General features: G+C 46.4%; 1 protein-coding gene across 1 annotated transcript in view; it reads right to left on the bottom strand.

Annotated features, from left to right (window-relative positions):
- Positions 1 to 9993: 9993 nt before the first annotated feature.
- The window catches only part of gli2a (GLI family zinc finger 2a), a gene marked incomplete at both ends in the record, with an annotated part of 72113 nt that continues 63436 nt past the window's right edge, over positions 9994 to 18670 (bottom strand). The window contains 5 exons of the mRNA XM_080838594.1: positions 9994 to 12413; positions 12793 to 13150; positions 14470 to 14748; positions 15212 to 15376; positions 16954 to 17103. Of these exons, the coding sequence (XP_080694720.1) occupies positions 9994 to 12413; positions 12793 to 13150; positions 14470 to 14748; positions 15212 to 15376; positions 16954 to 17103 (3372 nt within the window). The remainder of the gene's footprint in view (positions 12414 to 12792; positions 13151 to 14469; positions 14749 to 15211; positions 15377 to 16953; positions 17104 to 18670) is intronic.

The following is an 18670-nucleotide window of genomic DNA, read 5'->3' as shown; positions in this document are numbered from 1 at the left end:
GCCAAGGCAGAGGTTTAAACCTTTATCCACCCTCATTAGAATACTGTATGTGTGTGTGTTTGTGAATGTCTGAGTCAAGAGGGGATTGGGGATGCTTGTGTGTCTGTGTATGTAATAATTTGTGCATGCTTGTGTGTGTGTAAGTAATAATTTGTGCATGCATGTGTGTGTGAACATGTATGTATGGTATATAGAGGGTGAATGAACACGTCAAATTGCTGAATATGCAACTCTTTACATACAACCCCCATTATAGGTTGTGACCTACCTTAAACAGCAGACGAACCCCATACAATGACCCCATACTATTGACATTCGATTTTGATTTTCTAGAGTACAAGTTATTCCAAACTTGTTCTCCACTCTTGGAATTACACCCTCCAACTTCAGGGATTCATCATTAGTCAAGAACAATCCCTCAACCCATGGATTTGACTCAAGGGGTGACTCTACTATACTGTGTGCAAACCCAATCATGACATGCATGTCTACCTGAGAAAGGGCACTCAGACACGTTTCATTTGGATGAGACTTTTATAAGAATATCTATTCTACAGATGTTCAGATTATAGACAAACTGTATGTGGATGCTCTCCTATAGACTATCTACAGATGTTCAGATTATAAACAGAGTTTATTTGGATGGTCCCCTATAGATTATCTACAGATGCTCAGATTATAAACAAACTACCTGTTGAAACTCTCTTAACAACATTTTATGGTCAAGGTTAGGGGTTGGGTTTAGTTAAGGTGATGTTCCGTGAACAATTAGAAAGACTGAATTTGAACTTCAACAGACCATCTGTGAAGTCTCTGTAGGCCGACTATCCAAATGAAGTCTTCTCAGAAACACATATTATAAACTCATTAATAAGTGATTAGGTAGATAAGGTCAGATGTATCTTCTAATTACGTAGACTAATCTTTGAAGTACGTGAATTGCACAGGACTTCATCCAGAAGAAATCGCCACATCAGACGCTATAAATGGATACCAACTGTGGCTGGTAAAAGGAAAACAAGTCCCAGTTTTCGGACAGCTTGCTTGTTCTCCCACAAGCCACAGAGGACAGTGCATGCACGACATATAACAGGTTTGGGGAGATTTAGTCGAGAACAAGTAGAATAGAAGTCCAGACAGCAACGTTCTAACATTCTTTTCTTCAACTATATTTACTTAATTGTATTATTTCGGCAGACACCTCTACCAAAGGTGATTGCAGGCTAATCATCAATTGAGGAAAGGACTAAGAAAACAAGGTGGCGGAAATAGAAGAGAAATCCATGTTTCTGTTTCACTGGGCCAAATCACTGAGTGGAGGCTAAGAGAAGAGAGTTGAAGGTCATGCTTGGGAAGGTCGTCATGGAATGGACTCATGGATGTACTCACTGCAGTGGCCAGAGCATTGGATTGTAAACAGACTGTTGTCTGAAGACGACTGCCGTGACCGGATGGACGGTGGGTGAAGTTTTTCTGCCTAACCGTAACCGTCCACCGGTTGATCACAGGCCCTCCGTCTCGCCATCTCTGCTCGCCCTGCTCAGCTCCAGAAATGTTCACTCCCTCAGGAAAAACGGGAGATGCGTTGCTCACAGATTTATGCAGAAATGTGTCACACTCACTGACATACAGACAGTGAATGTTAAATGCGGAAGAGGCCGTTAAATCAGAAGAGTACAATTTCATACACAGCAGAACACTCTTACGCACAACAGAACAATTCTAGAGGAGTTGCAGTTGATGCGAGTTGACACAGGGAGAGGCAATCATATAATGCACTAAGTGCCTGTGAAAACTCTTTGGTTTTCCCACAGAATAAAGGGGTGATATTCCCAGATTTATGCAGACATTTTTAAAAAGACACAAACATATTGTTATGTTTATCACACCTTCATTTGTTTAAGTTTTTTATTTCCTTTAATTCTTAATGTGTATTCAATCTGGAAAGCACTTTGTTACAAGGTGCTTTACAAATAAAATCGACTTGACTTGACATATACTGTACGTACAGTTAGCTTCTAGTGAAAGGAAGATATCAGATAATATGCTCATCACCAGAAGATGATCACTGATCACTGCGTGGAGGTTGAGCATCTGATTTCCCCAATGTGTGTGTGTGTGTGTGAGAGAGACTAGGCCCTTTGTTACGCAGGAACGTTGGGTGTAGGAGTAGAGTGGGGTGGGGGGGTTAGTCTGCGCTGCCAGGGTGCTTTCGAGTGCACAGCTGGGAAGTGTTCCGTTGCAGCTGGAGTCGATTTCTAGTGAAAGGCAACATCTCCACCACAGCCTGGGATTCAGCATTCCCCTGTGAAGCGGCGTCCAGGGAGAGAGGAAACACACACATGCAATTATGTTCACACACTGTGTACACACACACACACACACACGTGGACAAATGTGTACACACATTCACTTATACCCATGTCACGTCCACACGCTAAACACACACACACACACACACACACACAAGCCATTTTCATTATTCAAACTCTAAACCATATATGCACTTTGAAGTGGTTTAGAGGAATTAGGTGGCAGAGTTTCACAAGCAAAGGAAAAAAAACACACACACACACACACACACACAATCCCCATGAAAGGGAACAGAGCCGCCATGCTGGGTAAGAAAAGAGGTCGTTCTTATTTATGTTGCCTCAGCAGGAGCAGAGATTTAGAGAGTGATGAAACAGGCGTTTAGCATTTCTGTACGGTGGGCTCAGTTGTCTTCGCATTTGGGTTGCTAAATTAAATATCAGTGGAAGCTTCTTCCAAGACACCTCAGGCTACCGCAATAAAAAATGCCTTCAGAGCGGGAAAACCTTCGGGGAGACGAGCGGGAGTATGAAACAGCCTTTGGCAGCTTTCTGAAGGTTCGCTAAATTTTTAAATACTAATTGCCAAGATCCCACTCAGTGCAGTGGTCCCCCTTTGCTTGGGGTCTCTTGGGCAGGTCTTGTGTCTGTGATGAATTTCTGAAGCTGACCTCGATCGCAGATCGCTCTGCCTCTCTTGTAGCCCACCACATGCTAGGAAGCCAGGAAATCTGTTCCAGAAGGACGTTCACAGTGCACTGTGTTTCTTTGGCCTTGAGGCGAAAATCAAACTCTTAGTTTTACGCTTTCACCCAGCCCACTGGCCTGGCCCAAGCACATTCCCTCAGAATGTTTTCAATCACCAAGGGTGTGTGTGTGTGTGTGTGTGTGTGTGTGTGTGTGTGTGTGTGTGTGTGTGTGTGTGTGTGTGTGTGTGTGTGTGTGTGTCCAAGGGTCCTACTCTCAACCAGCTGCCTAAAATCATGTCAATGCACCTCCATTAGCGCCGAACGCATAGGTGTCATTTTAAGCGATAACCTGATACCTGATACCTGATTTCGCTGAGAGTCCTCTGACAAATGTGGCAAACTCAGCTGATTATCAGCTGGGGCATTTGGCTTCAAACCTCTATTTGCATGAACTGCTCAGAGATTTGTAGAACTTGTCTTGTCACTTGCTGCTTGCTTTGCTTGTGACAGAGACTATATGTCTCTGGGTCCCATGGATGTCATTTAAGAAGTCTTTGTCCATTTCAGTGGTCTCTTTGAGACCTCTCTCTGTGATCTATTGTTCATTATATGGAAAGAAACAGGGGCTGTTTTGTTTTGCAGACTTCCATTTTAGTTAGGTTGGCACTTCCTGTTTCTTGTCTCAGGGGATTGTGGGAAAACATGATACCTGTGAGATACGGACTCAGCTCACCATAGCAGGCCATATCTGACCCATTTCAATAAAAACAATATTTGAGGCACTGAAGACAGAATCAGGCAGGTAGGTGTTTTCCGTGAAGCTGTAAGAAAGTGGGGTGGGGGTGTCCAGAAACCGAAATCTAATAAAACCATCGCCTTGCCATTTTCTGCTTCTCCATACAAAGTGAAGAGATCTTTGTGTTTTGGTTAGATAAAGATTAAAACTGATTGGTCACTGTGATTATTCACTGTTTACTTTGCAAGCTGAATATTTCTGACACAGCCACATCAGGGCACTTGTGCTCAGGTACACAGAGCCCAGTGGACAAAGACTGGAGACAGGCTAAAGGGAAATGAAAACATTATGCCTGGGCAATATCTGTGAAAATATATTAATGTCAGAGTTCAAGCCTGAGATGTCTACTTTCCTCCCTCAAGGCGGTATTGTCTGTAGCCAGGAACTGGTCCCACATGGTAATTCATATAGTATGTTCATTTTTATATATAGTATATACATAATTATAATTATGTAACATAATTATGGCCCCTTTCATACACAGTAACACAGGATGTTTTCTACATGTTTTATGTATGACCTACCTTGCATGTTGAAGGACATTATGGCATATTAGTATGAACATTTACCACAGATTTATCATTTATCAAGTATTGTACATTACAAATGTGATACATGTTTTGTTTGAAAAGACCTTTTCCATATAGAGTCACTTGGTGGGAGGAAGAGACCCAGGGTGATGAGCCTGATGAGTGTTACTCAGCAGGTATGGAACCGAGCAGCGCATAAACACCACTCCTCACCTTGACACAGGAAGACATGCTAGCATGACACATTAAGAGTGAGAGGTGCTAGATTGCGAATGAGAGGTCCTTGACCACACGCCCCTATTGCGAGATCGCCCCCCTCTCCCACACCCACCCAGGAGAACCACTGTTGTCTCGAGGCTTTGAGTCCAGTGCTTTACTATGCTCACACTAGGTACACGATCAGACCTGTATGATTGTGGATCAGCAAGTGGTAAAATCTGCCAGTCGCTCCTGTATGTTCTAGATCTAGTGAGGACCAGGCCAGACGCAGGTCTATTCCCCCAGGTCCATTTCCCCAGGTCAGCCTGTCTCCAGAGCCTCAGCTGTCCGTCTGTTTGGACTGGCTCCGAGCCACACCTTAAAGACTTCCTCTTTGACTTTATTTTCTCAGGATCAAACTAGAGGGTTGTGTGCCAGCGTGTTTCCCAGCATGTTATTATGCCTCTGTAAAAAAAGATGGTTAAAATAGACACGCTGCCGAGTGTCTTTATGCACTTGTAATTCCAAGTGGAGGTCTGATTACCGGGTCAGGGGTTTGTGGATGTGGTGGTGGACGCTGAGCAGGACTAAAAGTATGTTTCTGGCTCTAGGGTGGAGAGGACGGTTCGTTTGAGCTCGGGAATAAAATGCACTGGTTCGCCAAACCAAGGGTGGTAACAGACCCCAGTTAAGTCCTTAGGTTCGACCTTCTCGCCCTGCACACATAAACCTTGTCAAAATAAAGCTGGAAAAAGAAACTCCAAAGCTAAACAGGACTCTGTGTAGTGTTATAGAGATTCTCACAGAAATTCAGTAAAATATTAAAACTGGATTTTAGATATGAAACACAACAGATCTTTTTAGGAATATTAAGGAATGATTAATACATTTAGCGAGGAATTATTGCTTTCATAAGTGTAAGGGGTTTGGAATTTGACTTTTACTTTTCCCAAAATGACGTCAACAGCATGAAAGGCTTCAAGCCTCTGACATGCCACCAGCAAAAAAAAAAGTTCATCATTCCAAACCGTGACATCCTTTTAACACCCCACTCCGGGTCCCTCCAGGCCCCCCCTCCCCCCTACATGTCCCCTACTCAAAGCAGCCACGGGTGCAGGGGGGTCACAGATCAAAGCTGGGGATCCGGCTGCCTGGCCCACGCCTGGGCCTCAATGCGGCCCTTCACTGGCCTCTTAGCTCTGGGCTCAGAGCAGTCCAGGCCGTCCCTGAAGCAGTGCTGGGTGAGTGTGTGTGTGTGTGTGGGTGAGTGGGGAGAGACAGACCCAGAAGAAAGGGCACACTGAGCGCCCAAGACCCTGACCCTTGACCCTGTGAGGGGGGTCAAAGCCCCCCCTGATTTCAGAGGGTCGAGCTATGCACTAGCCCCGCTTTGATGCAGAGCCTGGACCAAAAGCCAGGAAGAGGGGCGAAGAAAGAGGCCCGGTCAAGAGTATCGCTTTATTATGATGACCTGCTCAGAGAGGTGAAAGGTCATTAAGCACAGTCTTTCATTGCTTAAAATAGTGCGTGCTGCCTGTGGGTTGTTAAAAGTGGACCCCGTTGTGCAAACTCACACTGATTAAATTATCTTAGCTGTGTTTTGATTAACTTGTGCTTTCCAGTTGTGTCTTTGATACGTTTTAAAAAACAGGACATGCTTTTGTTGGTGCAAACTTTGTTGTCTTTCATTTACCATAGTGGGAATCAAAAATGTCCCACAGTTTCTGAGGCCGAGCTCTGGAACAATGAAAGAATAGCATGTGGGTTTTAACAGGGACAAAACCCACAGTTTACACGGAGGTCTCACTGTGACTATGGGGCAATCACAGGGGACTTTAGGAGACTGTGGCTTTCTGGGATAGCGGGGAACCTTAGTGATCGGCAGCGACACACAGGCAAGTCCCCCCTGCAAACAATGCCCCATTGTCCACCTCCAGCTGGGCTGAGTCGACTTGCTCTAGGATCAAATTCGGCGAACAGACAGTATACATAGGGGAAAAGGAAATTGGTTTGCCGAGATGTTTTGAATACTTGAGGACGAGGAGGAGGAATGAGAGTGTTGACAGGTTGCGTGTCTTTGAGAAGTACTCAACGGATGTGGAAGAAATAGGTGAGCAAATGTTCGAGAGTGAAAGTCCTCAACCTATGAGGAGGATTTCAGTAACCCATCTCAACTTTCTGATTAATGCGACACTCCCCTTGAAGTGGCCCTTTCGTGCGACCACTCAAGTGGCTTTTAGGGACTCAGGTTCAACTGCAAATTTAAACGTTACCAAAAGTCAAACATGCCTCTCTTCAGAGTACAAGCGGATTGTTTTGGTCTTGTGGTTTTCGTACTTGCTGTGTCTTTACTTTCAACAGCTGCGCCCTTGTCCAGCTGTCTCCCTTCACCCTCAACAGACACAGCTGCACGGGTCAGTCCCGCAGACACTAAATCACCGCTATTACTCGTCTGAAGATGTGTAAAAACGCTTTTACGGATATATCACGGTGTATGAAGCCAGTGGTGGAAAAACAATAGGCCTATGTTCGTTACCCTTCATTGACATGTTGAGTAATACCGTATGACCCCAAGTGATCCATATGCGATTAATGCTCCGTTTAAAAGACTCCCCTCTCTTTCTCTCTCTCGCCCCATCTGCGTGCTTGTCTAAGCTTCGCCTTGTTCGTTTGTGATCACATCAGCTCCGTTGCCATGCTAACCTCTTGTTCTCGACTCTTGGGAGGCTGCTTGCCCGGGGCTGTTTTTCTCTCTCTCCATCAGCTCTCACAGACAATAAGGAATTCCAGTGGCAAGACCAATCAGCAGGGTCCGGCTCACACACATCCTTGACCAGATCTGCTGTCAAGACGAAAATCATTCGTTCCCGTCATTGCTTTGCTCTAGAGCCTCCCCGAACCCCAACCTCACACCCACCCCCCACTCTCTCGCGCCTCGTACCCTGGACTTCCCTCTTCCATTTCCATCCTTTAAGTGGGCTGTTTCATGCTAACTTTAGAAAGTGCTTTGCGTCTGTTTTGTGTTGTTTTTTTCCCTCTCACTTTAAGTTCTTAAATGCTGTTTTAAAATATCTATGTTTTAAAAATTCAAACATACCTATGGTGACCTAAGTGGATGTAAACCCAAATGTACCATCAATACATATTCATTTAAAACAAAATATAGAATGTTTATATCAACTTAAACTTTTCTTTTCAATAACACTTTAACAACTGTTTTTAAAACAGCGTTTGTTTTAAAAATGGCGGCTAATGAAGAAGAAGTGACTTTGTGACTTCACACGCTAAAGCTAAGCCAGGGTCTTGTTAAATATTGATGAGTGGAAGTTCATTAGGGGGCTGTAATGGGTTGTTGTAATTTACATAGCACTGGGCTACAGTGACCTTGCAATATAGCTGCTAATGTTAGCTAGGCCCATTCAGCTGTGGATAGTGTAGTTCAGAGTATCCATCTCTCTCTCTCATCTACATATCTTGAGAGGGAAAACATGCACATTGAGGAACAGTAACTCAAGTCTGTAGCATTTTAGATCAAGATGAATCCACTTGGGCTTGTACTTTGACATGAAGTGCTTTTTCTTTTTTTTCCTGATGACTCCCAGAATTCATTAGGGTTCATGGGAGAGCTTTAATAATGATGTCTGCTTTCATGTAGTCCAAAGGGGGACAACCATGTGATTTCAAAAGAGACACAACACACGACTACAGTTGAAACACACACACACAGAGATAGAAGAGCAAAAAACAACTTAAGATTCTGTATTTAAAATGTACAAAAGCTGCTCATACACACACACACACACACACACACACACACACACACATAAGACAGACTTTGCACAATGAACGTGGACGGCAGAATACAAAAGGCTGTTTTAATTCAAACAATCAAATGCAGAGAGTTTGTTCTGTCTTTCGTTGATGGGGAGAGGGTATTTTTTTTTTCATCTTATTTCTTCCACCACAGCCGAAACATCAAAGGCCGCAGATCTTTTTGGTTCGCCTCAGAGGTCCATCACCCAACTCCAGAGGGTGATGAACCTGCTAATTGGAAGGGTGTGATCTCCGTGGAGAACACCCAAAAGTACTTGCATATTCCTTTTTAAAGAGGTCTCTGGAGGGGTGGGGGCAGAGCTGACAGGTCTCTGCAGATGGTCACACACACAGAGAGAGACGAGCTGTCCGTCCTTTTCAATCACGTTAGCTGACGAGACAAGTGCACAGCAAGATCCTCCTGCTTCCTGTAGGACACTTGGAGGATATCTCTTCTCCTCTCTCTCTCCTTCTCTCTATCTTACCCTCTCTTTCTCCATCTCCCCCTCTCTCTCCATCTCTCTCTCTCTATGTCCCTGGAAAGAGCCATGATTAAGGACCCTCTGTACTTTGCGTAAAGAAACCTAAAGAAACAGCATAGTCTTGTACTTAATGAGAGGGAAATAAGATGTAGTAATCAAGTCGTTAAGATGATTTAAAGCATGTACTGTACCATACAGTTATACTATAAACAATATGTTTAAGTAGGGAATAATACTTTAAAGTATTTGTTTACCATGTACTCAAACTGGCAACATGATTAACGTAGATGTCTGCGTTTAGGTCACACCGGTTCCAAGCTGGAAGGCACTTAGTGAACCACTTGCTCAGTGCACCGCTGGAGAGGAAGCCACTGACGAACCCTGGGCTGTGGCTTATTAACAACATCGTCGACACCAACAAAACAACACCAAAACTATGGCTTTGGGTAAGCAGGGTATGCTAATTATATTTCCCGTCAGTTTTCATCCAATGCCTAAGATGCATACTATGTTTGAAGGCCTGCCCATTCTGCCAACGATAATTATAACAATAGCTGTAAACACTATAGTTTTAAATATCGCTCTCTCTCGTTCATTACAGTGGCCACACTACACACTTTAACGATAAAGATTTGAAGAACGATATGGTTGGGCATTACTTTCAGAGAAATTGTGTGAATGATAAAAAAAAAAATTATCAAATCAAATTACAAAGGCATCACATTAAAACATGACGGTTTTCCCCATAATTGGTCAGTGTAGACGCTCATACCAATATGGTTTCAGTTGTCCTTATAGTTATTGTTGGCAGTGTGGACGGCTCTTTACAAGATAATTACAAGCTCTAAGGTTTTTCTTTGTTTATTGCAGGGTCAGTTGCAAAGCGATCCAGTTGCTTTTGTGTACAAATCAGTGCTTATCTCCTAACTTGAATGATTTTTTTTGTCATGAAAAGACGGTTTCCCCTGGGCCACCAACTTCCGGTGCTAAGTAACAAACAAGTCCAGCAAACAGGTTTCTTTTACAATACCGTGTTCCTTTTCAATCAACAGAACAGTTTTTTTTTTTTTTTTTAAAGCGCACTCATACAGTATACACATCCACAAAAAACACACACATACACACGTTGTGTTTTCCTGATGTTGTGACGACGGCAAATAATACCACTTGTCCTTAAGCCATCATGTTGAGGAACTTGCTCTCCTCTGCGAGAGCCGTGAGCATCGAGGTCATGTCTCCGATCGCCATGTTGCTGATGCCCGAGGGCACTGAGGCCAGCGTTACAGAGTTGCGTGGCGTGTTCAACCGCGATGAACTCTGAGATAAGCTCTGGAGGAGGCCTGGACTGAGAGTGCCCGACATGAGGCTGGAATGGTCCCCGTCGTCCAGCATGGCATCAAAGTCGATCTGAGCGTGCTCCACTGGCTGAGAGTCCACCGTGCTGGTGACCTGGTTGACCCCTGGGGATGCCATGGCGGCCATGTTGGTGGCTGCATCCTGGCTGGCACAGGGAGACATGGGCGTGGCGAAACTGACGTTGGGATCTAGCATGTGGATCTCGCCTGAGTAGAACATGCCACCACTGGCGTGGTTGCTTCTGATGCTGTTGTTGTCTTGGTTCTCCTGATGACCTCCGGGGCCGGTTCTCTTGGGGCTGGCTTCTGAGGTTCCGTACTCGGAGTTTGGATTGGACAGAAGGAACCCGTTTGGCTGCATTGGGTTCAGGCCCGGGTGCGGCTGCCTGCCTGAAGATCTGGGTTCTGCAGGAGGCCTAGGCTGGATCAGGGGCCTGTTCCCGTTCTGCACGGGCATCTGGGAGGGAACAGCAAAACTATGCTGGCCGTTGGGATTCACGTAGGCGGATCCTGACCGATATTGCTGCAGCGCGTCAGGGTTAAGCTGCATCATCACTGCCCTGCCATTCGGAAGGGCCATGTTGCCTAACAGCGCGTGCTGGCTTGCGTTCCCTGATAAAGTGTCACCAGGCACCAGGCCCTGGGCACAGCTCTGCTGGGGACTCATGAGCTTGTTGTTGTTGTTAACCCCCTGGTTGGTGGAGGAGGATGGCTGCCTGTGCTGCTGCTGCTGCTGCTGCTGCTGTTGCTGCTGCTGAAGGAGGGAGGTCATGCGCTGGGCGTTCCTCTGCATGGCGTATCCCTGCTGCATGGCTGCCAGGTTCTGACTCATGTGGACGATCTGCTGGTTGGAGCCCTGGAAGCCCTGGTGGTAGGTGCCTAAGTTCTGCTTCTGCTGGACCACGGCGAGGTTGCTGCGGAGGAGTTGCTGCTGCTGCTGCTGTTGCTGCTGCTGTTGCTGTTGCTGTTGCTGTTGCTTGGGAACCCTCTCCATGGAGTCCACCGTCCCTGAGCTGACCTCGTTCCACTGCACGGGCATGCTGCTCTTGTTGATGCCGGCTGAGGCGGGGAACTGCTGCTGCTGCTGGGGCCTGGGGCCCATCTGACAGGATGCCATTCCCTGGCCGATAGCTGAAGGGGTCATGTTAGCATCCATCATAGCCATGCGTCTTTGCCCATAGAACTGCTGCTGATGCTGCTGTGGTTGGTGTTGCTGCTGGACTGTCATGTTGCTTTGGAAGTCTTGCGGTTGGCCTCCGGTAAAGTTACCCGCCGGCATGTCCTGAGTTGAGCTGCCGTTCTGCGTCCTGAGGTACTGGACCACGTCGTCTGGAAGCACCATGTCGTCGTCGGCCTGGTCCAGTGCCATCGTCTCCATGACAACGTTCTCTGAGATGCTGGGCGGGCGCTGGGCGAAGGGGTGACGGTGCAGGCTGCCGTCGGACCACGTGTTGCCGGCCGTGAGGCCTCCATTAAAGCTGCGCCGGTCACCTGTCTGTCGCAAAGTGTTCATGGTGCTCACGCTGTTGTAGCGCTGCACCCGTGGCAGCGACAGGGGATCCTGAGCGGGGCGGCGCACGGGGTCGCTGGCACGCCGTGGAAGACTGTTGGGCACCTCGTGTGGCATCATGCCAGGGGCGCCATACCCGGTGTCGCTGCACCGTCTAGATGCGCTCGTACCCGCGGCCGACGGGTGGAGCAGGTAAGCAGAACGCTCCTGCGAGTCCCCATAGAGCGCCATTCGCGTTCTCAGGCTCATGCGTTCCATGTTGGGCAGCGGTGTCGGCGGGGCGCCCCCGGTGGCAGCCGCGTATTTGGCCTTCAGGCGGTAGTGCTGAGCCGGGGTGAGGCTGAGCATACCAGGATGGCCGCTACCACTTCCACCCATCCCTCCTCCTCCTCCGAGGCCTCCGCACTGGCTTGCCTCACTGGAGCGTCTGGACAGGTCGGTGGAGATGGGGTCGTAGGAGTCGTAGGAGGCGGCGCTGATGTTGTTGTGGCGACTCCCGCCGAACTGCGAGGTCTCGCTGGAGCGCCGGCTGGAGTAGCAGGGCGAGATGCCGGACGAGCGGCGGCTCATGGTGTAGGCGGAACTCAGCGTGCTGGTGGTGCTGTCGCGGCGCTCGTTCAGCTGGTTCAGCAGCGTCACTTCGCAGGTGGTCAGCTCACCGACGCCGCCGATACGGGGGGTTGGCAGGCAGCCTAGGTAGCCCATGTTTGAACCCTCAAGTAAGGAACCTGGAGGAGGAGATAAGAGGCCATTTGTTTTTGTTTACTTTTGTGGAATTCGTTGACACTGTCTGCCACCCAATTATACTGTAATTGTACTGTAATTATTATCACTAAAACATTTCCTTGCCTGTTGTGGAAGCACTACAACTGTTCATAGTAATTATATGGCTCTTGAGGATATGACTGTGTAGGCTATTTGAAAGCGTTGCCTTGTAGGCAGAGACACTGGTGTAAAGCAGTTGCATATAGGCTGCTGCACAGAGAAGCAATGCTGACACTAAACCAAAACCAAACTGAGAGAAATTAAAAGCATGGAAGACTGTACATACATATTATTTCAGTCTGTTTATGTGTGTGTGTGTGTGTGTGTGTGTGTGTCACTCACCGACAGCTGGGATGGGAGGTAGTTTGGTGTTCCGGATCTGCGGCGGGGCAGCCGTGCCGTTGTTCCCCCAGGAGCACGAGTCCCTGACGCTCTTGAGCTTCTCCTGCTTGAAATGGTCCAGCCGCAGCAGCGCCCCTCCGCGGCTCTTACGCAGCTGCAGGCCCACCACTGCAGCGCCCCCTGGGGACCCGGTGGAGTCGGCGGCCATGGGGGCCTCGTCCAGGCCGCTCAGGTCCCCCAGGCTGTCCCCGCCGCTGTGCAGGGCCATCTCTACTCCACTGTCGTTGTTGGTGGCGCTGCCGAGCGGCGACGGCTCGCTGCTGCAGGACGAGTGCCCGCCTGGGCTGGAGTGATACATCTGGAGAAAGAGAGGGAGTGAGAGAGAAGGAGAGAGAGAGTGAGCGAGAGAGAAGGAGAGAGAGAGGGAGTGAGAGAGAAGGGGAGAGAGAGTGAGCGAGAGAGAAGGAGAGAGAGAGGGAGTGAGAGAGAAGGGGAGAGAGAGTCAAACCCAGTTAAACAGGATCTAGAGGTCAGTGTTGTTTTGCTACATGATCATTCGCATCTGGGCATGTTAATTTACAGGAACAGGAAATGCTACTTCACTTTAATAAGCCTTAGAGAAACTGAGAGGGATGAAGCCATTTCCATAGACTCAACAGGGTGACACAAATGTGAAGAAAATAAAAAGTTCACGTTGAAAAGTAGTGATGGATTGCTGATAAAGATGCATTTAGACGCAAACACATCCTTATTTAATATTCTCTATATTCTAGCCTGCTGAGCAGAAATGTCCTGCCAACGCTCTGTTGTACTTCCGTCTGTCTTTCATCATGAATGGAGAAGGCAATCACACTGTGGCTGATGCAAGGGCTGATGCTGTAACAGTAACCCAAGCTTATTCAGGCCCAAACCTGACTGGACTGTAAAGAACGAGCCCTCATCCCCCCCCCCCCCCTGTGCTTTCTACTCTCCCAGAGAGCCCCCGCTGTGCAGCCCAAACCTGTGAATATTAATCTGATAATGACTTTCATCACAACCCTGTATACCTCTCAGATCTAACACACGACCAAGAGACGTGGGACCCTTCAATGGAGCAAATACACACTTCAAAACACAATGAATGCAGGTGACTGCCATGCAAGACTGGCATGCTGGTGATTAGAGATGGGGATGGAGTTAGTCTCTGCTCACCTTAGTAAAGCCTGTCCACAGGGATGTGTGGAACACAAGACAGGGGGAAGGGAAGGGGAAGAGCAGAGAGAGACAAAGGAGACACAAGCCAACATGTGCCAGATAGGAGTGTTAGCCATTAGTAGGTTAGTGAAGAGAACCACTGTGTGATACCACCATATTAGTCATTGTTAGTTGCAATTTAGTTTCTCTTTAAAGCTTTGGTTGTTATATTATTAGCTCATGCTAAAATTACAGAGCATAAAGTATTCATGCACTAATAAGGCAGTATGCTTTTCTTCTTCTTTTCATCTTCTAGTCATTTATGTCAACTCATGCGTGGGTATTAATAAGATACATCGAGAAAGCGCCTGCTATCCATGCTAAACATCGAAAGATAAACAAGAACTGCAATTTATTTCAGTCCACCTTAAAGAAATGAGGCTCTTGGTAGACAATTGTTTTCTGTTGTATCGTACACATGCAGTATTTCCAACTGCTTCTTACCACAGAGTTTTCAGTCTTGATGGACTTGACCTGCAGGCAGTCGTCCACTCCTTTGGTGGTGCTGTTGGCTTCTATTGCACCATCTGCCCCCCTTCCTCCTTTGTTGCCCCCCTCGTTCTCTCCGTTGCCCTTGGGCGGCTGGTTTTTGGAAGGGCAGTCGTTCCGCTGTTTCTTGGTGACGTGCGCCTCGGGACCGTGGACCGTCTTCACGTGCTTTCTCAGGGAGCTAGGGTCTGTGTAGCGCTTGGTGCAGCCAGCGATCTTACACACGTACGGTTTCTGTCGGGGGTAACGGAAGGGTTCTAATCACAGACCCTCTCAGTCATCTTCAATACCAAATACCAGGAGCAGCGCTCCAAATTTTTCAATAGGCTTTCAACTTTTTCAACCAATACCATTGAAAAATATTCACTTCATACACAAATGAAACCAACAGGTGTTATGTAGTATTTTCACATGAAAGTTGTCTGGCTGTTTAAGCAATCGGGAGGACAATGGTCATAAAACTCTCATATACTCAAAGGTGAGTGGACAATATGTATGCATACGTATATGTACAATTTGTGAGTGGATTTCATGTATTCATATCATGAGAAGGTAAAAGGTGAAGTGTGAAGTGCAGCAGAGGTCAGTTAAAGTGATTGGTGACTGTGATTGGTGGACACAGGTAGTGTTTGGTGTCTGTGATTGGTGGACACAGTTATTGGTGTCTGTGATTGGTGGACACAGGTAGTAGTGGTACCTCGTTGGAGTGTGTGCGGTTCTGGTGCTTGGCCCGGTCCGAGGCATTGGAGAAGGCCTTGTTGCAGCCCTCGTGCTCACACACATAGGGCTTCTCCCCGGTGTGGGAGCGCAGGTGGGTCTTCAGGTTCTCCAGGCGGGAGTACGCCTTGGCACAGCCCTCAAACTACACATGCAGGCGGGGAGAGAAAGAGAGAGAGATCGCGAGTCAAAGACAGGCAGAGAGAGAAATTCAAATTAATCAAATCAAATCTAATAATGTACAAAGTTGGAAGACTGTGACATATATATTTCCATTTATTTACTTCATGACCTGTATAGGCAGGGGGATGTTTTATTAGAATATGTTATTTGTGAAAAGATCATCCAATATCCTGGTATTACATGGATTACAGTAAATCATTTTTTCAAAACAGGACTTATCCACGTGTTTCTATTCATATCCTATACATATGTGTTTCCTTACAAGGTCTTTTTTTCTGTTGCAATTATCAAGATCTTTTTCATGTTGGTATATAATTTCCCTTTTGTTGTCATATACCTACTACATGTTACTGTTGCTTTTGTTCAATAATTCCCTCACACATTGCTTTAGCCAAGTAAAGTGTTTGTTCAGAGACTTGGTGAGCGCGGTGGCTGATGTTCTATTCTATTCTGTTTCACCCTGAGCTCCTCAGATCGATCTTCCTAGCACTCTCTGGCACTTCCGTGAATAATTATTTGTTATAATTTGGTATTCCGTCAGAGCGGGCTTTCACCACACAGATAATTGGGCCTTGGGTGTGGAATGGGATCAAACTAGATTAGCTCAAAAAGTGGACATAAAAGTCCCCCCTGTGCAACGCCCTCCCCGGGTGGGAGAAAAGAACTGGTCAGAAGGGGGATGTGTGTGTGTGGGAGATATACAAGCTATAGGTCTTAATAAGGACCCCTGGCCCTGCCGCTTCTCTTAGCTTCTAATTACACGCAAGGCTGTCAGTCATCATCCGACTCTCCTCTCAGAAGCTATATTCTTTAAGTAATCTCAAGTATCTCTCTATCTCTCTCTCCCTCCCTCCCTCTCTCTCCCTCTCTCTTTCTCTATCTCTCTCTCTCAAATTAGTTAAGAAACAGGAAAAACTCTTCATGTAGAGTTACTCTGAAGTGCCGTCTGCACAAGTTGTGCTTTCTTTTCTTTATTGAATAGAAAAAGAGAAGCTGTAATGGGCGATTTTATGATAAGCTTTATGAAAATAACATGTGTCCCATGGTCACTGAAGTTAGATGGAGTTGGATTTGTTTTAATAAAGTAAGTAAGTTAATAAAAGTAAAATGAAAACAAATGAACCAAGCATTTCCCCAGCAGGTAACTGGTGCAGTAAGAATATACTGAATGGTGCAAACAGAGACACAAAGAATAAGGAAGAATGGAAATGATAAAATTCATGTCATGTCTGCACTATCGTTTGTGTGTGTGTGTGTGCGTGTGTGTTTGTCTCTCTGTGCCTGTGTCTATGTTTGTGTGTGTACGCGCCTGTGCATTCCTTGTGTCTACGCCTGTGTGTGTGCGTGTGTGTTTGAGTGAGTATGTGTGTTTGTGAGTGTGCGTGTGTGTGTGCGTACGTGCGTGAGTGCTTGCGTGTGTGTGTGTGTGTGTGTGTGTGTGTGTGTGTGTGTGTGTGTGCGCGTGTGTGCGTGAGTGCTTGCGTGTGTGTGTGTGTGTGCGTCCGTGCGTGTGTGTGTGTGTTTGTGTGTGGTACTCACAGTACACCTGTGTGGTTTCTCCCCTGTGTGCCTCCTCATGTGCACCACCAGCATGTACTGGGCCTTAAAGGGCTTCTGCTCCCGGGAACACTCCTCCCAGCGACACACAAACTCCTTCTTCTCCCCGTGGATGTGCTCGTTATTGATGTGCTGCACACACATAATCACACACATTTACAATCACAAACATTTACAATCACACACATTTACAATCACAAACACACAGTCACATACATTTACAATTACAAGCACACAATCACAAACACAATCACACACACACACAATCTCAAACACACAATCACACACATTTAAATTCACAAACACAATCTCAAACATTTATTTCCACTCATTTACTGTTTTCTTCACCCAGATGATGACACTTCAGAGAAGGCATTCACTTTAGTAGTGTCTGCTGATTGGTTGGGAACATCTAAAAACATACTTAAAACTCAGTCATAAAAATTATAAAAAAAAGATTGTATGAGTGCAACTTATAATGATTTTTCTTCACTCCATCAAGAAAAAACATGTCATATAAATTCTCTCCAACCTACGTTTCAGCTGAGTGGAAAATTCAGTTTTGTTCAGATTTGTCTGAGACAACATAAGATGGAGGAGTGTCCCACCCTTTGTGACCTGCGAATGAGGGGCATCCATCAAAGCTGACGGGTAGTTTTCAATTAATCACACTTAGACAAAGAGGCTGTGATGGAGACTGCACTGCCTCGTCGGCTCCTGCGTCACAGAGCAGGGGGGAATCCGCTGGCTGTGGACTCCGTTACGCTCAGAAAAGCAGTGTGTGTGTGTGTTTGTGAGAGAGAGTGTGTGAGAGTGTGTGAGTGTGTGTGTGTTGGCTGTGGACTCGGTTAAGCTCATGAAAAGCACCCTGTCACACCTGAGGGGGGTTGGAGAAATTCCCCGCCTTTGATCACAAAACCAGTCTCCTGACACATACAAAGCTCCTCTGGTTTGGTAAATCAAAACGTTTTATATATATATACAGTATATTCTTTACATAACTCGTGTTTATACCTGTATTGGGTGCGTGGATGTACTGCTATGGAAAGGGTGGAGAGGATTAAACCACATGGATTTCTCTCACAAAAGAAATTAATTTGTTCATGTAAGATGACTGACTCATGCTCTGATGTCAGTCGTGTTTGTCTTTGGAGATGAACGGCTAACGGAGGATGACTGATTGCAGGATTAAGTGGCCTTCCCCAAAAGACAGAAAGAGAGAGAGACACACACACACACACACACACACACACACAAACACCAACGACAAACCCATCTTGTGGCTAAATGGATGACAATCTTTGGGTTGTTGTGATTGTTACTTCATAAATCCGGAGCGTTTGTGTGTGTGTGTGTGTGTGTGTGTGTGTGTGTGTGTGTGTGTGTGTATGTCTGCGAGCAGGAATGTGATGTGCTGGGAGAGATGAGAGGGGTGAGTTGGAGCACACCCTCAATCACGCCAGGGCGTTCTCCTCTTCTTTTAAACACATACGTAATTTAGTGTGCTTGTTCGTGAAAACAACAGATGAATGCTTGCCTAGAGAATAGCACTGTAAATTAATGGGCACGATCTTCAGAGTAAAACTGATCTAATTTCTTTGGCTTGACTGTCCTGTTGTCTTCCAGGATTCATGTTAGTTTATCTCTCTTCTCTCTTCTCTCTCTCTCTCTCTCTCTCTCTCTCTCTCTCTCTCTCTCT

This window comes from Sprattus sprattus, assembly GCF_963457725.1.
Source record: "Sprattus sprattus genome assembly, chromosome: 5".
NCBI classification, from domain to species: Eukaryota; Metazoa; Chordata; class Actinopteri; order Clupeiformes; family Clupeidae; genus Sprattus; species Sprattus sprattus.
The sequence above is the reverse complement of the archived record's forward strand: the minus strand, read 5'-3'. Positions and strand labels throughout refer to the sequence as shown.